Consider the following 25,730-nt stretch of genomic DNA (forward strand, 5'->3'; position numbering starts at 1 on the left):
ACCTGAGGCTGTACTTTGAAGCTTGAACTTGCCCTGCCCTGGCCACGTTTATTCCAAGGATAAATGGATCCTTTCAGCCTTCAGGGCAGGAGTCCAGCACCTTTCAGCACCAGTTATAAATCAGTTTAAAGAAGACACTGGCCTGGTCACAGTCTGGTTGCAGACTGCTCCCCCAGCAGACCCCGGCTGCTGTGTCTCTGCGGGGTCTCCCTTGGGGCATTTGATGAGTTCCTAAGCTGTCTTGCATTTCGTTTTTAGAGTTCCGTGTAGAGCGGACCCCTCTCCCGAGTGCCCCCGTCCTCCCTGAGCTCACAGGTCAGTCCCACTCATTTCCTAAACTCACAAGCTAGAAGGGCAGAAGGGGGCTTTGGGCTGTTTCAGTGATGTTGCTGCTCCACAGCCTCGTGAAGTTAGACTGGAAATGTGCCTTATTTCCTTCTTCTTTCATCTGGAAAGCTGGAGATGAAAAGATGGAGAGGCAGTCAGAGCCATGTGCATTGCCTCTGAAAAGGGCCATGCAGGTCCTTTCCTGCTGCTTGCCTCATTTTTTGCTCCTTGCCCCAGGCTGTATGTAAACCAGATATGGAAACTGCAGAGAGCAGGGTGACTTCCACAGGTCTACAAATGGCTTTAACCTGAGCTGTTGCAAGAATGAAATTTGGAGTGCTGGGGGGAGGGAGAGGGAGTAGATGCACCCCTGGTTACTCTAATCCCATTTCCCTGGGCAGGAAGGGCTGCAGGGAATGCTTTCCCTTCTCTGGGTGGTGCAGTTCCCCAGCTACTCCCACACAGGCTTCCCAGGTAGGAGTGAGTGTGGTGGGACTTCGCAAAGTTCTGCAGTGCTTGTAGGGAGCTGTGGAACAAAATGGGAGCAGAGGATCATTGTCAGTGTCCTCAAAGTTCAAATGCCCTCTGGATCCTCAGCTCCCAGTGTGTGTGCAGTGTGTTCTCCCTATGTGATGTTCCTGCTGTCTCCTCTCCCCTCCATGGCCGTGTTTTCCCCAGCTCTGTCCTGTCCATGGTTTTTGTCATAGAAAAGCAGCTTTGTGTAGCACTCTGCTCCCTGTGTGCCATCTCATTTCTGTGGTCCTCCTTCCCAGTGCTTCCTTGCCCCCCCACCTGTTTCAGGGCTTGAATTTCTCTGCAAAGGGGTATGGAAAACCTTCCTGGGAAGCTTTTCTGGAATTAGCAGTACAAACAGGCTTCAAAGGGAGTTTCTGTGGCACAAAATTATGTTAATCATCAGGGACTCTCTACTGAGGTTGGCAGCCACCTATGAACAAATTTCCCAGAGGGAGGTAGGGGAAGACTAAATCCTGTCTCCCTCTTAACAAAACCCTTCCGTGACACCATGTATACAGCTGCATAAGCACCTTTGAGCCTTCTGATTAGCAAGCAAAGCAGATGGGGGGGTCCAGTTGTTTATTTACATGTGTGTTTTTCTGCAAAACCCATCACATTTGTAGAGGAATGTTGGTGACTTGGCAGAAGTGTTTTTCCCTTCATGTCCACCCCCGGCTGTCCTGTGCCTTTCCCTAGCAGAGGTGACTCACCTGTCTGTCACTGGTAGCCAGGGTGCACCAGGGCTTTGCACAACAAGAAGTTATTAATGCTGCTGTCCTGGCTGGATGCCACATTAGCTTACAGTCCTGAGTGTCTCTCTGAAATACCAGCTGGAGATCATGGCATTCTTCCCTCCTCGATACGCTTACCTCCTGTTAAACAGGCCCTGCGCAGCCGCTTGGCTGGGCCACGGCTGCGATTCCCATGTATAGGCTGGAGTTGGCCCCACAGAGGGCAGGGCCCCCGCTCCCATGAAGGCGCAGCGAGCTGTGTGCTCGAGGGCCCTTGTGCCTTCAAGTGGCTGCAGCACACATGGGCTGCACTTTGTGGCTTGGCAAGGGGAACCAAATGGAGGGGATGGCACAGCCAGGGATGCACGCACAGGTGCTTTGTCACTGCAACACAAACCTGGTGTCTCAGTACGTAAGACTGCAAAGGCAAGAAGGGTTTTTCTTGGAAAAAGAACTGGAGCTTTTGAGAAGACCTCACCTCCTTTCTCAGTAAAACCACATTCACTCGTGTGTTAGGGACTTGCAGCAGGGATGGGGCAGGAGAGTGGCTGCCAGCAGCCTTTCTTTCCCAGAACAGCATCTTTGGGGGTGATGTGAAGCAGCAACATGCTTGCATTGGCCCAGGGTCTGTAATGAGCAACTAACCCAGATAGAAGCCTCCTATGACGTTTGCTTGTAACAGGCTGGTGCCTGCTACTAAATATTCCCTCATAAGCTAGTCTGGCTTTCAGCCTTAACGTGATTGATTTGTTCTGACCTCTTTTTATGGTGCTCTAAACAGAATCACAGTGAATTTCACATTCAAGCATGAAATGCTGACCCAGTCATTTTAAGGGCAAAGAGAAACATACTGGCTAGATGCCTTCTGCCCCGAGGGCTGAATGCCTGTGGCAGTAGAGTTGGGAATTAGAACTGCTACATATAAATTAAGACTTAACTGTTTTAATTAAGCCATTTCTAGTTCCTGCTCCCTAGGTATATGTTTCCTGCTTTTCTACAATGAACAATGAGGTTTTGAGCAATTCAGGAGCAAAACTCTGTGTGAGGAGGATGGTACATCTTGAGCAAAGAAATAGGGAGAAAGAGGCTATTAAAGAATAGAAAGAGGCTGTTATTCAAGAATATTACCAAGAGACAGAGGAAGGGCTGAGCCTCAGGATGTTAAGCTTCTGTCCCTGAGCTTTTCCGATTCTCCACATTTACTGCCAAAATCTGGATCCGTAGCTTCAGATTAACTGCATCTTGCAAGCTTAGTAGTGACAGCATACATCTGAAATTGCCCACTTCTCATTCAGCTCTTCCATACCATGCCTTTGGCTGCTCTGGGGTGTGGGCTTGACAGAGCATGGCTCGTGCATTCCACTGGATGCTGGCAGTGCAAAAGAACACTGATAAATTCAGGGCTATGCATTTTCCTGTTGTCATCCTTGGATGTCCTCGGTGCACTAAGCCAGTATGTATGTGTGGGCCCAGTATTTTGCGGTGGGAAATGAAGGCTGCCTTCAAGGAGTTTCCCATGTAGCTACAATGCTCCTGAGATGCCTATTCCTTCTTTTCCAGCAATCCCCCTCACTGCATATGGACCAATGGCAGCAGCAGCGGCTGCAGCGGCCGTGGTGCGAGGGACAGGTAACTCCACTTTCTCCCTAGCGGGGGGTCTTGTCACGGAGGTTTGCCAAGGGGCTGCGGGAGGGGGGTGGGATGGGGTTGCATTTTTGGGATCTTCACTATGTAGTTCTGCTGCCTGCTGTAGGTTCCACCCCCAGTCGCACCGGTGGGTTTCTGGGCACCACCAGTCCCGGGCCGATGGCAGAGCTTTATGGAGCCGCCAACCAGGACTCAGGGGTTAGCAGTTACATCAGCGCTGCCAGTCCAGCCCCAAGCACCGGCTTTGGACACAGCCTAGGGGTGAGTGCTCCCTGTGCCCTCTGGGGGGGGAGGGAGATGGGGAGTGGGTTGTGTCTCCACATGGTGAGGGAGGTGAGCAGCAGTGGGCAGCCCCCTCAGCCTACAGCCTACAGCCTGATTTCTGGTTATGAAATACCACCCACTGCAGCATTGGCTGTGCCACTGCTGAGCCCCAGACCAAAGACAGACTGTGCAGAGTGCAGTGGCTCACTTGGAGTTCACATCCTTGATTTCTGCTGGTTCTGCCTGATCACCACTCAAGGTCCTGATCTCCAGACCTTTCCCAGATCTAGCTCAGGCTTTCCAAGAGTCTGTCTTGGCCCTGACACAGCATCCTGCAGGGTGATGTGCTCTTTAGACCTGGCACCTCCAACTGAAAATAGTTTCTCTGTCATCTGGGTCATGACTGAATTTGTCGTGTTAGTAATTCTTCTTCACTTTTCTTTTGTTTAAGAGTGGGGTTTTAACTCTTTCTTCACAGGGTCCCTTGATTGCAACAGCTTTTACCAATGGGTATCACTGAAGCTGGGGACCAAGGAGGCAGGAGGTAAGAGAGCTTTGAACAGGAGCAGGTAGAGAGAGGAGTGAGGTTCTGAGCTGACCCCTGTGCTCGGGCTCTCAGCTGAAGCTGTGGATGTTGCTGTGAGGCTCCATGGCCTGGCCCAGTCAGTGGGAGGAGTCCTGTGGCCAGCCTGGGGCTCTCTCCTGCACCAGAGGCTTGGCAGGTTGGGTTCCTACTGAATGCTCCCCAGGCTGGGAGTGGAGAGTGTCTTAGTGTCTGGCACAAAGAGGAAGAAAATGAAGCACTGACAAAAAGAGAAGACATCTGCAGGGTTGGCCAGAGTCACAACCCAGTGGTGATCCTAAGAGAAAAGCTTGGCTCTTCTGTGTGGCTGGGGAAGCCTCCACCATGCAGCTGGTTCTTCTCACTGCTGCTGAGACCAGTCTCTGGGAAGGGAGGTTTTTCATCTCCTGCCTGGGGGAAGGGCAGAAGGAAAGTCTGATTAGTTCTAGTTTTGGTCCTTGGATGGGCTGAGAGGGAACTGGTGGATAGTCTTTGTTTGCTTTACAAATATGACTGAAGTTAGCTGGCTTGAAATTTAAAATAAATTCAACAACCAGCTTTTCAAAAAGAAGGGCAAAAACTGGAGGGAACAGTGTCCATGGACAGGAGCCCATGACAGCCTGGCAGAGCTGCACTGAGCTGAGTGCTGGGAAAATGGCTGAACCCTGCTATGTCCCAGCCCTCCCACGGGCCAGGCCACATGGTATGTGGGACCTTGTTTCCCAGGCCTGCATGTTGCCATTAAAGATGGAAACGTCTCTCCCATGCCCTGTCCCAGTGATGTGCAGAGCAAGACTGTGTTGGGGCAAAGTTTGGGTATTGAGATCACTGTCAGATCACACAGGAAGAAAACCCCAGGAGGAAAGCTGTGGTTGTTCTAGATCCTGTCCCTTCCCTCTCCTGCTGTGTCCTGTAGATTCCCCAGTGACCTAACCGAGGACAGCGAGCGGCTGGAGGATCTGGTGAGCCTCGGGGGATGAGCCAAGGTTACCTTTCTCTTGAATCAAACTGCACACTGCTGGCTGGCTGCCAGGCTCCTGCCACCCTGCCCGATCTCTCCCTTTGACCAGACCACACTGGACTGAACCTGAGGAGATCATCTCGCTTTGTTACTAACCACCGACGGTTTACGCTTCCCCCTCCCTGCCCCCAGCCCACTGATTCTTCTTTTATTTATTTTATTAGCTGTTAGTTTTATTTTTTTATTTTATTTTTTTATTGTTTTTGGGGGCTGCCCCTTCTTTTTGTTGTTTGCTCTTTCCCGAGCTAGTAGACATATTTTATGAATTGGCTTTGTGATTGTGTTAGGTAGTTTTCATTGAGGAGTATTTTTATTTGGCTTTGAAACTGTTTTGAATATTTTCAACTGTTGTTGTTGTCAGTGTTTTTAAAGCACGGTATGTAACAAGAATGCAGTTCTGAAGGGAAGAAAGAGACAGAGAGCAAAGGCTGAGAGGAACTGCTGTATTTCTATTTTTTTTAAAGAAACTGTTTTTAATTGTTTCTGTTTTGTAAATGTGAGGCTTTGAAAAGTGTGAAACTCCAAGGATCCGAAAATGTTGGACATCGCTATGGAACAAAACAAATGTATATTTTGCTAAGTGAAAAACACTATCCTTACAGCTGAAAGATTTTTTTTTTCCTAGGTTTAGTTTTATGTGGGGTTTTCTTTTCCTCCTGTATAATATGTAAATATTGTGAGCTGAACCTGGCTGCTGCCTGCAGCCTGGCTCCAAGGAGCCGCTCCAGGTCCTGGACTTGGTGCCACAGCGTGAGCAATACTCTCCAGCAGAATCCTGACAGGACTTTGTTCTTTTTTTGTACACCTTTTACTGTAAGATGAGATGAAAGGGGGGCGGGGGGGGCGGGCGGAAGTGAAATGTACCAGCCATCGGCTGTTTTGCTGAGCGGGTTAAAGCTGCTTTGAATTGCTCGATGTACAGACTCCATCCCTGGGCTCTGTAGCGCCGGCTCTGGGCTGGCTTAGGGAAAGGGCTTTGTTGCCATTGCTTGTCTTGGTTACTTCGAAAGGAATTCACTCTCCAAACAATATCGCTTGCGTCAAGATTTCCTGAGAAAGGGGATCCTCCTCCGCAGATGAGGGTATCGGAAGGGGTGTCAGCCAGGGGGAGATTTGGGTAGTCGTTCTCTGAAGGGCAGGGCTCTGGGATGGGGATTCATTAACAGGGGAGAAAAGCATTAGGGTGGTGATTTGGGGGCGGGTTAAGGGCTTCTCAGGGATTATATGAATTATAGAATTGCAGCTTCCCGTTTGCTTTACTCTGTGTTCTGAAGACTGTGGGAATTTGTCCGTTGTCCTGTGCGGGTGATCTGGTCCCTTCTCCAGAACCTGCTGGGGCTTCCCCTGGTATGATCCAGGCCCCTGCTAACCAGCACTCTGCCAGGGGAGGCCTCCAGCAGGAGTACACAGGGCAGGTTTGGGTCTGGATTTCAGTGAACCAAAGACCTTGTTAAGGGGGGTGATTAAGCCTTTTATTAAGATGCAGCCAAACTCTTTTCCCAGGGAAATAACAGCTTCATCTTAAGTTTAAAAATCATTCCCTCTCTTCCCCCAAACTGAGCCCCTATAAAGGAGATGGGCATTTAGAAAAGGACTGGGAGGGCCCTTGGGGCCCTTCTTCGTTTCCATCTCTCCCCCGTCTGCTGGAATTTGTCCTGACCTGAGCGATGCGTTTGGAGAGTTCTGTTCAGTTAAGAAGGTACTTAACAGATCAGTACTGAAAACACAAAGCAATAATTTTTGTTACTGAGACAAGAGTCTGTATGTCTGTTTTTTTAAATATTTCCTAATTAAAGAAGAGCTGCATTTTATTGGGTTTATTTTTATTCTATATACTTCAAATTTGGGTCTGCAGACAGCGCTTTCCTCCCTCTTGGTGTATGCGCTGAGCTGCTTCTGTGCCCCCTCCAGACATCCCGGGCCAGCTGTGCTGCTGCTGGGCTGTGAGTCACTCTCTAGCCACTGCCTGGAGGCTGGGGCTCTGGTTTCAGGGTGGGCATTTTTTTAAAAGAAATAAAGCTGTGTTTTTAAGCCAGTAAGTTATTACACTCCAATGTTTGTTCTCTCCACACCTGTAACCCTTTTTCCAGATTTCAGTTTTAAATTCCTAATAAATTATTTGAAAACTGTCCTTCTCTGTCATTATTTGGGGGTGCGAGGTTTTCCAGTGGGGGAGATTTCAGGTGAACTTAGACTTGGCAGGAGTTGCATCCCACCTCAAGGATAAAAGCCCCAGGCAGGTCTCTTACTCACTGTTCTGCTCCCCCACTTCGGCAGTGGCCCGGTTTATAATGTGAGGCAGATCTGGTTTTTTAGTAGAGATTGTGTCTCTTTACATTACAGAGGTTTTGTTTAAGTATTTGTAGGTTCAGAAAATGAGATAATGTGGTGCTTAGAAGTTTGGCTCATACCCTGGATTCAATTGACTGTGGTGGACCAAGGAAGCTAGATGTAAGAAAGTAAAATGTGGAGATGGGAAGTAAAGTCCTTAACAGACAAAAGAGAGAAAGGAGAATTTTAACAGTGTAGAATAGTAGGGAACTCTGCAATGGGGCTTATAAAAAAGTCTTAAAAATAATTTAAGGCTTAAGCCTGTAAGTTGGAACCAGTTAAGAGGTTGAAATGCGCTCACAAGTGTACTGAGGACCAGTGGCTTTGTATACAGCACAGGTTGGGGGAAACCAAAAATGGCATCGGTGAAAAAATCTTTACCCTGCTGGGATTTTTCTCATGAGGCACTCTTGTAATGCTCACATGCTTGCTTTCCCACACTTGGTGATCCTTTTGTTGAACTAAAAATGTAGGAAGTTGTGGATTTCTGATTTTAAAAGGCCACTTGACTGGAAATTTTATAGCAAACATCAGTAATACATCAGATACTGAGAAAAGAGGAAAAAGGAACCACAGATTCCTAAGTTTCATAGGTACAAAAACTTTTTTTTTTTTAATGGTAAAAGCATAGAAGACAGCACTTAAGTAGATATTGAAGGGAAAGTTGGCAGATTTGCCCACAGATCAAAGACTAAATTATTTTTTCTGAACTAACTGTGCATACAGACTGTCCTTTACATCAGCCTTTAATGTTTGTTCAATACTCTGTTAGAACACTGAGAATCTTAAATCTGCAACTCAGCATCCGTTTGGCTGTAGGTAACCCATGAGTGGAGAGCCCCAGAATGGGAGCGGTTGAAGAGATCAAAAAGGTTGGAATTGATCTGGTTGTTCAGCACCATGTCTAGCTTTACCTAGATGTCCTACAGGTATGTCAACATCCAGTGGGTACTGTGGGTACCCTGGTGTAGTTTCAGACCCTATGAGGAGGAAGGTGTCCTCATCACTCCTTTTGGAACCTACTGGTGGGTGGTGAGCCTAAAGTTTCCTGCATGAGCACTCTGGTATATTGGGCTGTTGCAGAAAGGTGGCCTTTGCCTCCTCCTCTGCTCTTAAAAGCTGAGGGCTAGTTTGGTGCTTTGGAAATCAACACAGACTTGACAAACACATCTAGGAACTGTATCTTGAGTGTGTAAAAATGCCAAACCTGTAGCCCTGAAAATGCCAGAGCCTCTGGGATCTAAATATGAGTGCAATGTTTTTACTTACCCAAGGCTGATTCCAGGAAGCTTTTTCTTACCCATTTTTTTTAACTTCTTTCAAGGTTCCCAACTCATCCCTTGGCATAGAGGACCAAAGGTTCTTAACTGGGTTCTGCATTGGTGTTGGAGAAAGAGAAACTGCTCTAAGTTACTGAAGTCTGCTGTGTATGTTGAAACTTCTAAGCCTGGTTCATTTCCAGTGTAAATTGCTTAAGGCCACATAAAACCACATACTACTCCTTGTTTATGCCAAATAGAGAAGTTTTCCAGATCACCTGGCTCCTGCTTCTTGCCTAGTAGTACCTCCTTCTCTGTGGTTTTAAAGTAAAGAACAGCTTGATTTTTTTTCAGTTCAGCTCATGCCAAATGGTCATTTGATGTGAGTGGACAACCTGTACCTTATTCTCTGCATTACGCCAAGAGAACCCATGGAGAGATACAGGATTAATGATAAGTGGGATACTGTAAAAAGAGGATGCAAGCATTAGTGGCAGGTGCTTAATTAGTGTGCCAGAAACATCCAACTTAACTACCACACTGCCATTATTTTTTAGTAAAGAGCCCTTAAAAATATCCAGGTCTTTCAGGCTGACTTCTAATAGTAGCACTACAAGAATTTAATAGTAAAAATCTAGAGAGCAAATATTTGCCTTTCTGGCTTTCATGGATTTAACTCAATTGGCCTTCAACTGGTCACGCCACAACCTGCCGCCCACAGCCTCTGATGGAAGAAGTCTGCATTTAGTAACATAAATATTGGCTGGTTTATATCACACCCATGTCAAGGTGAGCCTGTTGTATAAAGACTCATTTCCCTTAGCAGCAGTCTCTGTGTCGAGTGCTGCGAGAATGAAGTTCCTGGCCCTGCTTTTCCTGCTGTCAGGTGTGTAAGTGCCCTTGCCCCTCGCACTGGTAACCCTGAACCTGACACTAAGCACTCTCTGTGTCTCTCCCCAGTGGGCGCAGCTAGCCCTGAGGTCTCGCCCCGGGCTGTGTGGCTGTTCCGCAAAATGATCAAATGCACCCTGCCAGGCAGCTACCCACTGCTGGACTTCGCTGACTATGGCTGCTACTGCGGCTTGGGGGGCACCGGCACTCCAGTGGACAAGCTCGACAGGTTTATAAGACTCTGCTTTTACAAACCTCTTTCCTTGCTTGTACTTTCCTGGTTCAGCTTCATCTCAGCTGGCCCTGCCTGTGAACATTTACAAAACTCTCTGGCTGCTGTGAACGCAGCTTTCTCTCAGAGAAGGATTCAAGGGGAAAAGGATGTGCACTATCACACCTTGACGCCTTATTAGTAAGATAAAATATAATTACAGCAACTCCTCTTTTCTCTTCTATGGCAGCACAGTGTGCTCATTCAAGCCTTTTTTTTTGCAGCAGTGCTGGGCCAGCAGCCTGGATGCAGCTCTGCACACTCTGCCCAGTGCTTTACCATCAACATGTGCAGGGCCGGGTTGCACTGCAAAATGCTAGGAAATGGCATGGGCAATTTAGAGACACAACAAGTCTGACAGCCAGGTCTTGGACTGTGTTGGCTGAGAGCTTGTCAGCTACCAGGCACTGAGAGGGTGTGTAGGGTAAACACTGGCTTTTGCTTTCCCTGTGCCCAACAGACAATTGTGAAGATGCTCCTGTAAGTACATATGTACCAGAACCTCTTGGACCATGAGCTGGCACGACTCTATCCCATTGTGTCTGCCCTCTTATCACTGGGTATCTTTTTTTTTATTGTTTAGTGCCTTGTCAAAGCAAATCTAGCATATTTGTGTGTCTTACAGGTCAGTTGAGCTTGCAATTCTGGTATTTTCTAACCTTTTTCTCCTTATTTCCCAGGTGCTGCCAAGTACATGATAACTGCTACACCCAGGCAAACAAAATGGAGTCCTGCAGATTCCTCCTGGACAACCCCTACACTAAGCTGTACCACTTCAGCTGCTCTGATGGGCAGATCACATGTAGCAGTATGTCCACTTCCACATCACTCCAGATGTTCTCCAGTCTCTCTTAGAAAGGCACAGGGCTGTGCTACATTCGCACCAGTGCAAGTTCTTGCCAGGGGAACTGGTTGTTAAAAGGAGGGCACCTCACACAGGCACTGGAACGAGTATTCTCTATATAGCCCACAATTTAAATTTTTATGAAGATATATGGTACGGCAGGATATAGGGAAGCCTGTCTACTCTTCAGGGTATTGAGTACTTTTCTGGGAGGCCCTCTAATGGCAGTATGCAAGAGATCAGTATGTTAACTAGGAATTGCTATACGGCTTCTGCCAGACACCTCTGATGAATAGTGGAGACTTTACAGGGCTCTGGAACGGAGGTAAAGGGCAGAGAGGCTGGCAAATACGGCTGCAGGGAAGGGAGGAAGGGGCAAAGAGAGAGACGGCTTGGCTGGAACACACAGCTTTGGGGGCAATGGGCTAGTGGGGAGAAACCTGTGCACTCCCAAAACGATGGCAATAGTGAAACGAGTACACCCTGACAGCAGAAATGCCAGCCCGAGTCACTGCAGCGCCTAGCGAAAGGAGCCGCGGGCTCTGACCGCTCCTCTCTCTCCTCCAGGCAAGAACAAGGAGTGCGCCACGTTCATCTGCAACTGCGACCGCGCCGCTGCCATGTGCTTCGCCAAGGCGCCCTACAACCCCGAGTACAAGAAGCTGGACACCGAGAAATACTGCAAATAATCGCCCTCATGTGCCTCAGGGCGGCCGCAGGACCAAATAAACAAATAAATAACCTAAACCGGCACTCGTAGCCGCCTCCTACTGCCGCGCTGAAGGGAAAGGACAGCGGGCGGGGCATGAGGGGAGAGAAGGAGGGGAAGAGGGAAGGAGGGAGGCCCCGCCCCCTCTGCTACGGCCCCGTGTGACGCTGCGGCGTCCCCGCGTTCGCTGATTGGCCCTTGGAGGCGGTGGGGACGGGGGAGGGGCGGGGCGTACCTGGTCGCGGCCTCGCGTGCCCGCCCCTCAGGTACCCGCAAGCTGGGGTGCTGAGGGCGGGCCCGTGGCTTCCTGCCCTCACCCTCTCGCGGCGCCTGGGGGCAACTGTCCCTGCCTGGCTTCACGCTCCTGAGGCTCTTCAGGGCGACCCTCTCTCCCTTACCCTCCCGAGCTTGCTCAGCGCTCCCCTCCCGCCCGCCCGGGGCTCCTCAGGGCACTCTTCCGCCCGCCTTCATTCTCCCGAGACTCTCCAGGCCATCCCTCTCGCCCGCCCTCACTCTGACGGCCGCCTTCACCCTCCCGCCGCCCTCACTCTCGTGCGGCTCCTCGCCCTCCCGGGACTCCTGAGGGCGCCCTTCACGCCTTCCCTCTGCCGCCCTCGCCTCGGGCTGCCCACGCGTTAGCCAGAGCACAGCGGTCCCTCTTCCCCGGGGCATCGCTGCGTGAGGGTCTTGAGCCGTTTGGTGCTCCTTTCTCCTGAGGGTCTCCTGTGTGCATACCCCGGGGAGCCCTTCCCCTGCCCGGTGCTGTTCCCAGTCAGGAGCTGCAGGGAAGGAGACACTGTTCCCATTTAGGAGCTGGAGAGAAGGAGGTAATGTTGGCCTGGAAGGCAGGGAGCCCCTCTGAGGGACAGTATCTGCCCCCCTTTTCCAACCCTGCCAAGGTCCTGTACCAAAGCTAACCCCCACCCTTGGTGCCAGTTTTGCTGGCAGAGGCTTTTGGAGGTGTGGGTGAGCTCCCAGGGCAGGGTCTACACACACCTCTGCTTGCTGGCAGGGCATGAGGAGAGCCCCAGTTCATCATCAGAATGAACTGTACCCAAACAGAGCAAAACCCAAGGATCTGAGAGTGGTCTGGGAAATGAGAAACATGGAGAAGGATGAAGCTGTCTTGATATGTTATTGGAAGATATTTGCAATGCCTTCCTACTGAAAGTAAATGTATCTTTGAGGGCATTAGAATGATAATGAGAAAGGACAGTGAATTGCATTTTGTCCTAGTTTTTTACCAGTATTTGTTGCTTATTTGTCCTCGGGTGTTTGTGTATATGAATTTTCTGGAAACATTGAGTACTTGGAGTCCTCCACAGAAATCTTGAGGATCCTGTATGAGATCCCATTGTATGGCCAAAACGAGTCATTCTTAGGGCTGAAAGAGCAAGATGAGGTCTCCTGTACTCACTCTCTAGCTTAGATTCTCTGAAATTATTGTTTGTAGAACAGTAAAGCCCCTAAGTAAATGTTACTAAATCCCCTTGTGATAAACCTCATTGTAGAGAAGAAAACTAAAATATCATCACTGTCTAGAAGGAACACTGCACTTTTGAGCTGTATTATCACAAGTAGGGAATATTGCTGGGGTGCATTGGAAGCATTTCAGAAACTGTTAGTATGAATTTTGCCTGTAACAGGAACTCTAGATTTGAGGTGAGCAGTATATCTACTCCTGGCATTCAGCATTTAGGGCACACTAGCATTCCATAGATAAACCTTCAGAGATGAAGGCTCAAATTCATTCCATATCTGTCTTACTCCATATGGATTTTATAAGCCTGTACTTATGTTTGGTCCCTTGATCATGCTTCTCATTCCCATGCCACTTTGATGGCATGGGAATCCAAACAATCCAAACAGCCCCCATCTATAGGGAGCCTTCCCACATAATGCACTGTTAGGCCCTAATGAATGGCTCAGGTGGGGAGGCTGAAGGGGTTGAGCAAAGCTGCTCATTAGGACTTTGAGGAACGTTGTGGGAAGACTGTAAGAGCAGGGCTAGTGACTGCTTGAACTTCCAGTGTAGGGGAGTACAAGGAGTTCGTGAAGACCTTCTGCCATGCTGGCCTGTACTTTCTGTTCCAAACCAGAAAGGAATTCCCTGGAAGACAAGGTATCGCTGTTTTCAGCAAGGGGGAGCTCTGAGGCCCTGCACAGCACCACAGCTGGTGCGCGAGATGCTGCAGGGAGAGCAGCTGCGTGGGCTCACACCGCAGAAGTGAAGTCTGTCTCTATCTTTTCTCTATTGTTGTTTTCTATGCCAAGATTTTTCACTCTCTGCAGGGAGAGCTGAATTACTCTTAACTATATGGGCGTTGCACAGATGAAAAAGAGTGCTCCAGCTGAGGTGAGACATGCAGAGAGCAAACAACTCTGCTCATGGTAATGATCCTGTGTCAGTTTCTGCTTGGGCCTGGAGACCAATTCGAGACACTTGCACTGTTGCTCGTCCTCTTCAGGCTCAGCTTCTCTTTTTCTCTGCCATTGTTTAGTTAGTGGTGCAGAAGGGAAGAAGTGCAGAAAGTGGTACTGGGGTATCTTTCCTTAGTGGGAAGGGAGATGACAGGGAGCTGCACACAGAATTGCAGGAACAGTCTGGAACAGTGGTTTTAAGCCCATCTGGCTTGACTCTACTGCAAAGGCTGGGAAAGGGTGATATCCCAGGCAGTCACAGGGGAAGAAGCATGCTCTAGATGGTAGATTTAGTCATCTTCACTCCACTGAACCTCCCAAGTTCCCCATGCCCTGGATTTTGGGTCATTTTCCAGAAGTAATGAACAAGCAGGTGTGTCAGTAGGAGCAATCTGACTATAAGATGTGGGAGGCTGCACTTATACCACAGGTACCAAAACCTCTGGGCCATCTGAATTTTCTGCTGCCCTCACTGGAGCTCAGTATATGAAATACCTTCCTCAGGCTGCTGAACTCAATTACCGTTTTCTCTGAGAATTTGCCCAGAAACAAAGACAAGATTTGCCAAATAGGAAGTAACTTTTATTTGCTTTGGGTAACTCTAACCCCACTGTCAGAGGAGCAGAAGAAAAATCCATTATAAGTTACTCTCAGCTCCTCTATCCAAGCTTCAGGAGAAACAGCTGTAAGAAAAAGGGAAGAGCAAAAGCTGTTGGTTCAGCTAATTTCATGTCACAGCTTTTGGTGTAGGAATTTTAGGCTCTCTCAGGCATTTCTCATGTGACCAAATTTTTAATGGTATTTTGGGGAACAAGGTAAGAAGTGAAGTGCTCTGATCCTGCTCTAAAAACGTCAATTTTAGTAGTGCTGGATCAACTTAACACAAAAAAGAAGGAACTTCTTCATCTCAGCCTCATATAGTTGTAGATATGCTCATTAACATGTAGTAATAAACCACGCATGGGAAATTTACTGTAATGTTCATTTATTGCAAGCCATTGTCCTGGTGGCTTAAAAGTATGATCAGTGTCAAGTTGGGGTAATGACTCCTCTGATAGTGATGCTGAAGAGACACCTGACTCCTCTCCCATAGGCCTGCAGAACTAGAGAAAAGGCAGGGGTAGATGTGGGATGTTTAGTTACCTGTCACAGAACTCATTCCAAGACTTGTTTTAGACTGCTTGACAATGTTCCCACACCTTCTCAAAATGCTCTACTGGCACTGAACCTGCACCCTCTGGTTTTGACACACCAATGTCACGCAAGTTTCAAGGAGGGGGAGAAGATGATGTGGACAGTGAGAAGCTCAGCCCCAGTTCCTCTGCTGAGGAGGCATCAGTGTCTCTTCTTACAGGGAAAACCCTATATGAAAATGTGGTGTATGTGGAGATTCTGCTGTGCTTTAGGCATGATTTCTGCAATAGCGTTGGTTAGTGGGACAGCTGTACTATGGACAGGGCAGCTAAAGATGGAGTGACATCTGTGAGCTTTGTTTACTGCCAAACAGCAGACACCTGAATCACTGGAATGTGGAGTCACCGGAATAGGGAGTCACCATTCAATGAGAGCAGAAGGCAGGTGGGAGTCCCGAACTGTTCTTGCTTGGCTTCTAAGTGAAGCTCTCTCCCCTCTAACCCAATACAGCCAAATCTTGAAACATGTTTGTTGCAGTGGGGATACTGTAACACGCCTATATCAAACCAGGAGTCCCGTGGAAAAGAAATATATACGGACGGATTCTTGCTAGATGTTTCAGAGATGTTTATTTCCCCAGCCGCATGGCCGGGCTCTGCCGAGGAACTGCTACAGTCCGGGACCTGAGGTCCTTTGCCCGCGCAGGAAACACAAACCAACCAATGGGGAACGAGGCTGACCAGGGGCAGGGAAACCCCGTGCCTCCCTCAGGGCTCCCAGGGCTACATGGCGGGGGGAGGGACCCCGACATTTCACCCGTTTTATTTTAATAAAAGGAGAATGAAGACAACTGGATAAACATAACAAGAACAGCCTCAAAACAAAACAAGCCACCCTCCTGAGTCCCCAGATGTCCAAACAGATTCTGCGGAACATCCTACGGCTGACAGAAGGGAGACAGAACTCTCTGGACATGCCTGTGGGGAAACTGAGGCAGGAGAGGGTTCAATCTCTTCCCCTTTTCATCCCCCCATCGGCATCGGAGAGGAATTGTAGGGAAATGGAATTGTATAAGGAAGCCATGGGGTGAAAAACGGATTAGGAATACACTGGGGGTAATAGGACATAGGGTAAAAGGGAAAGGTGGGATTAGGAAAGGGAGACTGTAGGGGGGGTTTACAATGGAGATATTGTCTAACATGACTACGATTTTTTGCATATATACTGCCTTTCACAGGAACACCATCAGGCCCAGTGACCTGCGATGCTTGTAACCCTTTTCTACCTTGTATGATTTTGAATTCCACCACCTCTCCATCTCCCAAGCTTGGGATGCATTTTTCAGGGTTATTCTTTTTAATAGCAGTTCTATGCACGAATATGTCTTGCTGGTTATCACATCTTGTTATAAAACCATAATTTTGTTTAACATTATACCATTTCACTGTCCCTAAGATCTTAGCTACTATGGTCTTTTCCTTTTTCCGAGTGGCTGCTGTTTTCTGTCTCACTGTGTCTTTGCTCTCTCTTTCGGTCGCTCCCGTGTTGGAATTGTCGGGGCTGCTGGTGCCTGTGGGCTTTTCCCAGGGTCGCGTTCGGGGCCGCGCGGGCCGGGCCGGGCCGTGCCGCTCCGTTCTCCGTGCGTCGCCTCCTCTGGCCGCAGCTTTGCTGCCGCTGCCAGGCTCTGCATCTCGGCCGGGTCCCTGAGCGATGACCCCTCCGCACTCTGCTCCAGCACGCGTTTCGGCTGGGCATGGCTCCGCTCCATCGCTGCCAGCCGCTGCCCGCACGCCGCCCCTCTCGTTCGGGCGCTCACGGGGCTTGCTCCACCACGCACTGCGCGGGGCCAGGCGGGCACTGCCGGGTCCCACCACTCCTGCCGCGCCTCGCTCTGCTGCTGACACTGCGGCTCGCGTGGCTCCGCCCGCGCGCGGGAATTGCCTCACTGCTGCTCGCAGAGCACTTGGTGCACGTGGCCTGGGTCGCACGGTCCCTGAGCCAGGCTTCCCTTCGCCAGGACACAGCTGACATTGCTCAACAGTCTCGGTTATTAAATAATATTCACGAAAATATTCTTCCATCAGCATATATTTTGACTCAAATATTAACTGGGTCCAAACGGTCTTCCAAAAGCCCTTGGTAAGAATTAAATCCCAAGAAACATAGAAAAAGTTCTTAAACAACCATGCCAGGAAGTGTTTCAGTTCTTTTTCAGCTTGAATCAAGCTAAAATTTACAAATCGTTGTTCAAGAATCATTTTAAGATAAATGTCCATATGCGGCTCTGAAAGCCAAGAGTCTTCCCACGGTTCCTCCATAGTTTAGATATGGAATAGCAAAACAAAAGCAAGAAGAGGAATCCAAAGTTTCTAGGGTTTACTCACACAAATCAGTCGCTTAGGGAGCGGGGATCGTTCTGCCCGCATTCTCCACCATTTTGTTGCAGTGGGGATACTGTAACACGCCTATATCAAACCAGGAGTCCCGTGGAAAAGAAATATATATGGACGGATTCTTGCTAGATGTTTCAGAGATGTTTATTTCCCCAGCCGCATGGCCGGGCTCTGCCAAGGAACTGCTACAGTCCGGGACCCGAGGTCCTTTGCCCGCGCAGGGGAACACAAACCAACCAATGGGGAACGAGGCTGACCAGGGGCAGGGAAACCCCGTGTCTCCCCTCAGGGCTACATGGCGGGGGGAGGGACCCCGACACATGTTAAGCATCTTAGTGCCCTCTACCTTCTGCAGAAATTGGATGTCTTATGTACCCCTTTGATTCTGTGCTTTATTTGCTCCTTCCTGGCATGGATTTGAACCAACAACAAAGCAAAAATGAACTTTGCATCCTCTGGTCAGCTGTCCTTGCTTTGCTACTTGACCTTTTAGCAGATGACTCTGGCATCCTTGTTTCCAACTGCTTGTTATAGTTCTTGTCAAAATATTAGTACAGGACATGTTACTTGGAGAGTAGGAGGGGGCACTTGGGCAACCCTGACAATTAAATCCCTCAAAGCTAGAAGGGGAGTGGTAGATTCATGCAGAAGGTCGGGTCAAAAATTTAGTGCTCTAGTTTGTGCCAGGTTCTGTATTTTACTCTGTAAATGGTTTGATATGGCTTACAATACCACCCTAAGGATCAACAAAAAATCACTACCCAGTAGTGATGGCTCTCCTGTTAGGAGAGTGGAAATTGCACCTATCAATAGAGATTACCTCCTGAGGGAGACCTATTGTACAGATTTAATTGTATTTCTCTCTTAATTCATCAGCTGCTAGTAATTACATCCTGCATTTTTGCAATGTAAAAATTGAATCTAAACTGGCTACTGAGAATGTACTTAAATAAATCATAGGAGGGAGAGAAAATTACTATGCAAGTAGTCTCAATCTTGTAAACAATTTTACTTGATTCCTTAGCTATTCATTAATTAAATAACATCTTCAAAAAATGGATTCTGGAAAATGTAGCCACCTCACTGAAAGTAGTGCTGGTCAGATTAGCTTAACGTAACTGCTCTGGCACCTCAACAATAATTTTTAAAGGATTCAAATAGGAAGCAGTTTAGCTCATCAACTGACAGTTGAGAGAAATGCTGACTTCCCCTCCTTGCTGGAAGACGTCAACCTTATAGCCTGTGCTTCCAATTAATCTGTTACGAGAGCACTGTTCTTGTCCAGCTTCTATTTTGAACCCTTTTTCTTTTACATGACAACTGCAGTTCCTCTTGTCTCCTTTTCCTCTTTGCACACTCTACAGTATCCCACCAGTGACATTAGATCCCTCAGCAGTGTTCTGGTTTCCCACATTGCCCTCCTGTGCTATAGCCTCAGAATCCCCGTCCCCACTTCTCCTCTGGGGACAATTATAAGAAAGGTATTTTGACCTCGGATACGGTAGTCTAGTTATCCTGCCCCAGTGAATGAAAAGGCACTGTTTACATTGGCAAGGTAAGGCAGAAAAGTACTTTTTTTTCCATCATCATTCTGTTTCCGGGTAAGTGGAGATGGTTTCAATGGAGAGAACTGGTAAGGCTGACATGTGCAAGGCTTGCTGCCCTCTCCTGGTGCCCTCAGTGGGTGTGCACTAGATCTCACACCTTGCCTCTTAGATTGGAGTTTTCCCCTTTCTGAGATGAGTCCTGCAAGAGAGGAAGAAAGAAGCTGCTTTATCGATTGAACTGATTACTTTAAACAGCAGTGCTTGATTAGGATTAGCTGGACCAATTCAATCAGGAACAGCTTTTGAATGGTCAATTGCAAAGGCAACAGCAGTGATCAGGTTCTCTGGAACTACAGGTGATCCTGTAGTTTCCTGATAGTAACAAATGGATTAGAATTCTACACTATTGAGTTTTCTGGCTACTCCTACCCAATCCTCTGGGAGTGCTAGCACTTAGTATGTTTTTTGTTTAACATCATGGGAAATGGTATCATGGCCCATCAGAACAGACCAGTTACAGATTAAAATTTACAGCCACCTTTTGGTGCACAGTTTGGGAACATTTTGTCAGTCAGCACATCTCAGCCTCAGCATTTGCCAGGAACCCATATTCTTACCCTGTAAGGTGACTGACCAGAGAAGCTACTCACCTTGTAAAAATAACTTTAATCCTGATAGCTACTGAAGCTCAGCTGATTGGATCATGTGCAAACAATTAAGGGCAGCAGCTCTCCACAGCGGGAATTCAGCTTTAAAGATGCAAAGTGATCTAACCTGGTGGGCCCAATGTTAAGGACTGCAATTGGCAGCTTCTTCTCCCGGGCAGCAAGAGCAAACCTGTAACCAGAGTATACCTGCAGGAGTACCAGAAGACAAAATTACTGGTAGCTTAGGCAAAAGAAGAGTTACAGAAAGGAATGAAATAGTTGCTCTTGGCACTGGGAAAAAGACTGTATATACATGCTGTGTTAGGCAGCTGCACTGAGCTCAGGTAGGAAATGTCTTCGTTCAGGAGTGCACAAAAAAGAACAGCTTTTACCCTCTGTCAGTGAAGGATTTGCAATTTCATAGAAACTGAAACTTCAGAGCACACTGAAGGAAAATGTCCTTGTCTTTTAGTAAATCTCTGCAGCAGTTTTTGTTAGTTATCATAGGTACTTAAATGTTGCACTTTGATGGTTCTTGCATGGCCCAGCTTAGGTAGTACAAGAACGAACCTAAGGCATTTCAATCATTCCTGTACAGAGGATTATAAGCTTAAGAAGTGCAAGCTCAAGGAATTTGTATCCAATATCCTGAAGCCAAGAGAATCACAATCAGGCAGCCTTGGTTTTATCTCCTTCTGAGAGGTGTTAGAATAAGGTTTTTTTAATGTAATATATTTTTCCAGGAACAAGTTCTATCTTATACAAACACTACTACAAAAGCTTCTATGGGTTTAGAAACCCCTGTTGTTTAGCTACCTTACCTTATAGATAAGAGGCTAGTGGAGAAAACACATCCTGATACAAAGGACAACCCCAAGCAGCAGAGATATTTCAGCTCTCTTATAATTTAATAAGGAATGAGAGGTCCTAAAATCTGGTACTCTACACAGTGTGCCATGAAGCCTAAAAAACTACCAAAGGCTAAAAATTTCAGGCAAAAAAAAAGTGAGGAATGAATTTTTCAGGTATCTTGCCTTCATGGACAATTGTGACCTGATGGAGGAGGCAGCAGAGAGAGGTCTGAATGGAGTTATTTACAGCAGCATGAAGCAGACTGGCAACAGAATGACAGGGAAGCCCAAACAGGTCACCCATAAAGCCAGATTCCAACCACAGTAAAAATAAAATACAAAGAAGCTCTGCAAAGGCTGATCTGATCCACAAGCCGTTTGTAGTCCTAAATTGTGGGACCAAGGATCATTGCAGGCAGAGTAGCAGAGAAGCAGGAATGCAGTTTGGGAGGCAGACCTACTTACTTGCATAGAGGATCCTGCTACCAGCATGGAGTCTGATTCTGCCAGGCGTTGGTGTACAAAACGGACTTTTTCCTGACTCACTGTGTCTCCAAAGAAGGTCACATCAGGCTTCAGAATTCCACCACATTTATGGCAGGCTGGGACTTGGAAATTGTGCACCTGCTCGTCCGTCAGGAAGACATCCCCATCAGGAGCCACACCAAACGCTTCAGCCTTCCAAGTAGGATTCAGAGTTTCAAAGTGCTCCTGGAGCTCAGAACGCGAGATTCGGTCTCCACAGGCCAAGCAGAAAACCCTGAAATTCAGAGCAAAGTCTTAATGGAGAGTTTCGTGTCAGCTGAGGATCTGGAGACTTTACCTCGTTCCTTAGGAGGCCTGTAATGATTTTCCAAATTTATTTACCAAATAGTACAGGTCAGGAGATGTCTTTCTGCCTCTGATTGTTGCTTTGTAGGAATGCTCTAGAGGAAGTGCTTTGAGTCCTGCTGTACATCCTCTCTCAGCATGTGCTTTTACATCTGGAAATTTTGGGTGATCCCAGCCAGGCTGTCGATGGCCCTTCTCCAGTCCATGTATCCCATGCAATTCTGGCACTATCCACTCTTCTTAAAGTGGATAATCCTTGCATCCTCATGATCCCCTTGTTCTCTTTACTAAGAGGACATTCGCTGTACCAAGCAAAGGGGAAATGGATGCAAGCTTCAAGGAAAGTGATCCAAATAACGCTTCCCAAAAATGGAGTGGGGGTCATGTTTCTTAAATACCGTGCTCTGAACAGCACTGGGTTGTGATCTTTTCCTCCACCCCAGCCCAACACCACCTTTGTGCGTGTCATCTCCAGGAACATAGCATGGACATTTTGCCTCCTTTCTCAGCAGCTGACACTGCAGCTGCCTGTCAGTCACCCACTGACCAACCCCCCTGTGCCAGCAGCTGTACCTGTGTGTGCAGCCGTGCAGCTCCGTCATGCGCTGGCTCCCAGCTTTGGTGTGAAGGGCATCCACGTTCTGGGTCACCAGCCAGTGAAGCTTGCCCAGCTTCTCCCAGTCTCTTAGTACCAGGTGTGCCTTGTTTGGCTGGTGCAAGGAGAACTGGGGCCAGCCCACGAAGTTCCTTGCCCAGTAGCGCTGCCGGGCACTGGCACTGCAGATGAACTCGGCATGCTGGACGGGCTGTCTGTCTGTCCTGGCATAGAGCCCAACACCCTCAGAGCGGTAATCTGGGATCCCTGACTCAGTCGAGATTCCAGCTCCAGTCATTACAAACAGCCTCTTGGAGTTAGAAACAAAGCGCTGCAGCTCCTCCACTTCCACAGGATCTGGGGGAAGACAGGCTGGCACGAAAGTCAAGTTTGGAGAGGCTCTGGATACAGAATGGGATCTGAAATGATGCAGTCTGATGGCTCTGAAAACTCCAGAACACTTCCTGGCAGAGAACATGTTCAGCTAAAAGGCAAGAACAGAACACATGGCAGGTAAAAGAAAGTAAAAAGTATGTTCTTAATGCCATTTTCTTGGAATTCTCTAGAAAATTATGCTGATAAGTATTCTTTGCTCTCTTTTTGGTAAAAAAAACCAAATTATTTTGGAAACATTAACTAAAGTCCACCATCCAAGGACAGTATGTTCCTTTGGCAGAGGGGAACACTGAGCACAAAGTTAACAGCCCTGACTTGCAGGGTTCCTGCTGTTCTATCCTGGTGTAAAGGATGGCTACCTAAGAGAACTTGTAAAGAGCCCAGAAAGACCTGTGCATGCAAAGCCTTTCCCAGGTATGTGTAGCTGGCCAGAAAGGAAATGGCAGGAAGGCCAAGCACCTCACCCCAAAGGCACTGGCTGGTCTCTCCTCAGAAGAGACCCTTGCTCTATATTTTTAAGATTCTGCCTGCTCCAAATCAGTCTTTTTTATTTACCCCATCCTTTACATATGTTGTAGGAATGGAGAGAAAAACAACCTTGAAATATTGTTTTTTCCTGACAAAGGCCTTGACTGGAGTTACTCCTGTCAAGGAGTGTGTTTCGGTTATGTTTTTTTTGGTTTTTTTTCTTTAGAAAGGCCTGGTGCAGAACAGGCCTTGAAATGGGACTGAAGATGATGAGGGCACTGTCTACACTGTCTAAATGCCTCTGGCACCTCCTCTTTTGTGGGTGCCACCTCCCCAGAGTCAGTGGGGAGATGGAGAGGTACTGCTTTGCTTCCACAACAGGGGCTTTCTGAGAGAGAACAGATCATTCAAAGTGTGGGGGGCAGAAGGAACTGCCTGGCAGGTAGGAATGGGAGGGATACCCTGCTTTAAGGGAGGAATGACATGCCCTGCTGGGGATGGGCAGCATGGCTTTGCTGATTAAGTAGCCTGGAACTGTGTGCAGGACCTGTTGAGACACAAGTGGATGGGCTTGGACTTTGATTTTGTTTGGGCTTTCTAGCAGTCTGCAGTTCTTTCTCTATTTCACTATTTTAGAACTATTTTTTCTGGGCCTCTCTATGGTTTTGCAAACAATGTAAAAAAGCTTTGAAAGCAACGGTCCTGAGAATTGACTGGTATTTCTGCCTCCTTAAATCTCCCTAAGCAAGGGGGCTTGTACAGGATGTGGAAGATGGAGGAAGAATTTTATTTACTGATAAAAGGGGACGATCTCCTGAACACCTAAACTTCAGATGTATTTAAATATTGCTCCATTTACTGTAAGACCTAGTACTTGGGGGCAACTGGGGGCTTAGATACATCTGAGGTTTAGGTGTTCAGCTCTAAGTATTGTGATGCTAAATTCATGCTAGTGGCAAAGAGTAGATTTGGCTCAGTTAGTCTTCAGTTCTCAAGGCTTTTTGTCATCATCAGCTGAAATGCAGGGGAGATTGGACAGACTCCATAGTCTGAATTACTTTTTGTATCTAAGCAGTGATTCTGGTTGCAATGATTTTTGCTTTGTTTTGCTGTTTAGCAGGAGTTGTGTTGGGCATTCTCTCTGAAGAGGTTTAATTTCCAATATGAATTAATTAGAAGGGACAAAGTCTCCTGATAAACTAATTTGCTTTGAGAGCAACTTGTGTCATGATGCTCCCCACAGACTCTTAAGCCAGTTTGATGGTAATTAAATTGCTTTAACTGATGAAAACTCTTAATTCCTGCTCCTTATCATCAAAAGATCTCTCAGAAGGAAATGTTCAGAGGGGAAATGTAATGGAAATGTAATAGGGCTTGGCCCACAGGAGAGAAAAATCAAAAATTACAGATACATTTGAAAGCTGCTGTGAACCAGGTAAGGGCTATGAAAGAGAGAAAATTAAAGGACAGAATATTACCTGTCAAATACAAAGCTGCTTTTAAAATGAAAGTGCTCAGATTTAAAAAAAAAATTACTGTACATAAGTGAAACTCTTTAAATGTACTTACGGAGATCTGAGGCTAGAGTTTGTTTTTAGCACACACCCAAGATGCTCCACAGAAAAAGATCAGGCAAGATTAAGGTAGAAGATAAACAGGATCCTACAAACGGCTACAGGCCACAAATCCAAAGGGACTCCCACGTCATCTGCACTCCCACGTGTCTCTTGTGCTGTGATAATGGCGGAGCATTATCGGTGACAGCCGAACCGAACCCGTCTAATGAAATAAGAGAGATACGGTGAATAACGCTGAAAACTCACCTTTCGTGGTGCTGCCGTGCCTGGCCGCGGAAGGACAAGGCTGGCCTGCCGGAAGGGGAGCCCTCTGGGAAATGTAGTTCACGGGGAAAGAACAAGCCCTAAACACAAAGACTACAACTCCCATGCGTCAAGGCGGGGGTTTAGAGGGGAGAGTGGGAACGAAAGTGTTCCCAACATCCTAACACTTGAGTCAACTTGAAAACGCTGAGAACTTCATAACAGCCCTCACGTATAAAATTAAAATCCGATTTAATTTGATACAAATGCATGTGATAGCGTTGATAAAATGCATTGTAGATGTTTGTCCGTATAAAAGATGCATTTTCTTTTAACTAACAGGTTTTAGGCTTAAAATGTGACTAAAATAATGGAAGAAAAATCCACTGATGGGTGCTAAAGGCATCTCTTCTAGCTGGGGAATTGGGACAGTGCCAACCTGTCTGCTGCTGACTCTGCACTCTGGCTGGAACTGATCATGCCTCTCTGCTTTGTGCGGGTTTCAGTCTCAATAATCACCTGGTAATTTGTACAGTTTGCCTGGCAATAAAGAGTTTGCATTTGGCTTTGGGTTTTGTTTGTTTTTATTCAAATGAGACTTATTTTTCTGAGGAACAAATAAATTGAGAAAGGCCAGACTGCTCCAAGGTAGCAGCCTGGTGCACTGGATGCTCAGCTGTCTTACAGACAATGGGCTCTTTCTAAACATTTGGACTGCTTTTCAAATGCATTCACCAAAAAACTCTTGCTAAACAGTTCAAAACATTGCAAAAGTTTTAATCCATTTTTCTTGTCTCTTACAGTTATTTCAAAACCCAGGTGAGCCCGAGCCTCTGTGTAGCAGCGTGTAATTTTGTACACAAGGAAGAAGTGTATCCTGCTCGCTCGGTGTGCAGTGCCACCCTGCCTGTCCTTCTGCCCCTGGGCAGAGGTGTGGAATGCGAACCTCTTTTTGGCAGCTTCGTGAATCTAAATGACTTTCAGTGATTTATACTTTAGGAGTTTAAACGTGTTTTAAACTGTTGGATGATGACTTTGCTTTGTACCAGGGTGGCGAGGGCAGGTGGCACCTCCAGACCCCGTTTCTCCCTGGTGTTCCCCGAGAGTGCCCCTCCACCTCCCGTTCCGTGCACTCCCTCCCGGGATTTTGGGCCAATGTCCCCGGTTGGAGCAGCGCCTTCCCTGACGCTCATTACCATAGTGCCCTCCCGGCAACCTCCGCGGGTCCCGGTGGTGCCACCGTCTCCCGGTCCA

At 47.5% G+C, this 25,730-nt stretch overlaps 3 protein-coding genes across 6 annotated transcripts in view; 2 read left to right on the forward strand and 1 right to left on the reverse strand.

Moving 5' to 3' along the window:
- Nucleotides 1-7,199, forward strand: part of MSI1 (musashi RNA binding protein 1) — a 30,280-nt gene extending 23,081 nt beyond the window's left edge. The window contains exons 11-15 of one of the 2 annotated variants that reach the window (XM_069030773.1): nucleotides 259-315; nucleotides 3,135-3,203; nucleotides 3,328-3,482; nucleotides 3,964-4,029; nucleotides 4,964-7,199. In XM_069030773.1, coding sequence (XP_068886874.1) covers nucleotides 259-315; nucleotides 3,135-3,203; nucleotides 3,328-3,482; nucleotides 3,964-4,005 — 323 coding nt within the window. In that variant the 3' untranslated portion in view covers nucleotides 4,006-4,029; nucleotides 4,964-7,199. The remainder of the gene's footprint in view (nucleotides 1-258; nucleotides 316-3,134; nucleotides 3,204-3,327; nucleotides 3,483-3,963; nucleotides 4,030-4,963) is intronic. The other variant, XM_069030774.1, reaches the window with a different exon arrangement.
- A 2,282-nt stretch (nucleotides 7,200-9,481) lies between these two features.
- PLA2G1B (phospholipase A2 group IB) lies at nucleotides 9,482-11,410 on the forward strand. The gene is made up of 4 exons (XM_069030921.1): nucleotides 9,482-9,544; nucleotides 9,619-9,778; nucleotides 10,501-10,628; nucleotides 11,232-11,410. The coding sequence occupies exons 1-4, from the start codon at nucleotides 9,511-9,513 to the stop codon at nucleotides 11,351-11,353; spliced, it is 444 nt and encodes a 147-aa protein (XP_068887022.1). The 5' UTR covers nucleotides 9,482-9,510; the 3' UTR covers nucleotides 11,354-11,410.
- Nucleotides 11,411-16,238: 4,828 nt separating this feature from the next.
- SIRT4 (sirtuin 4) lies at nucleotides 16,239-25,004 on the reverse strand. Of its 3 annotated transcripts, none has more exons than XM_069030923.1 (5): nucleotides 24,480-25,004; nucleotides 21,771-22,276; nucleotides 20,832-21,126; nucleotides 19,519-19,722; nucleotides 16,239-19,067 (listed from the first exon to the last, which is right to left on the reverse strand). In XM_069030923.1, the coding sequence occupies exons 2-4, from the start codon at nucleotides 22,268-22,270 to the stop codon at nucleotides 19,570-19,572; spliced, it is 948 nt and encodes a 315-aa protein (XP_068887024.1). In that variant the 5' UTR covers nucleotides 22,271-22,276; nucleotides 24,480-25,004; the 3' UTR covers nucleotides 16,239-19,067; nucleotides 19,519-19,569. The 3 variants fall into 3 exon arrangements, with proteins under 3 accessions (XP_068887024.1, XP_068887026.1, XP_068887023.1); XM_069030925.1 differs by lacking the exon at nucleotides 24,480-25,004 and adding an exon at nucleotides 24,226-24,473 and having other exon boundaries at nucleotides 19,643-19,722; XM_069030922.1 differs by lacking the exon at nucleotides 24,480-25,004 and adding an exon at nucleotides 24,226-24,473.
- Nucleotides 25,005-25,730: the final 726 nt, after the last annotated feature.

The sequence above is a fragment of the Aphelocoma coerulescens genome, chromosome 15 (genome assembly GCF_041296385.1).
Source record: "Aphelocoma coerulescens isolate FSJ_1873_10779 chromosome 15, UR_Acoe_1.0, whole genome shotgun sequence".
Lineage (NCBI taxonomy): Eukaryota > Metazoa > Chordata > Aves > Passeriformes > Corvidae > Aphelocoma > Aphelocoma coerulescens.

Bases quoted from the DNA above. Each gene is read 5' to 3' on its own strand.
- PLA2G1B (XM_069030921.1), top strand. From the start codon at position 9,511: ATGAAGTTCCTGGCCCTGCTTTTCCTGCTGTCAG. The intron at 9,545-9,618 runs GTGTGTAAGTGC...GTCTCTCCCCAG, and splicing joins CCTGCTTTTCCTGCTGTCAG to TGGGCGCAGCTAGCCCTGAG. The intron at 10,629-11,231 runs GTATGTCCACTT...TCTCTCCTCCAG, and splicing joins TGGGCAGATCACATGTAGCA to GCAAGAACAAGGAGTGCGCC.
- SIRT4 (XM_069030923.1), bottom strand. From the start codon at position 22,270: ATGTTCTCTGCCAGGAAGTGTTCTGGAGTTTTCAGAGCCATCAGACTG. The intron at 21,127-21,770 runs GTACAGCTGCTG...TCTGAATTTCAG, and splicing joins CTGCACGGCTGCACACACAG to GGTTTTCTGCTTGGCCTGTG. The intron at 19,723-20,831 runs GTAAGTAGGTCT...GTACTCCTGCAG, and splicing joins TAGCAGGATCCTCTATGCAA to GTATACTCTGGTTACAGGTT.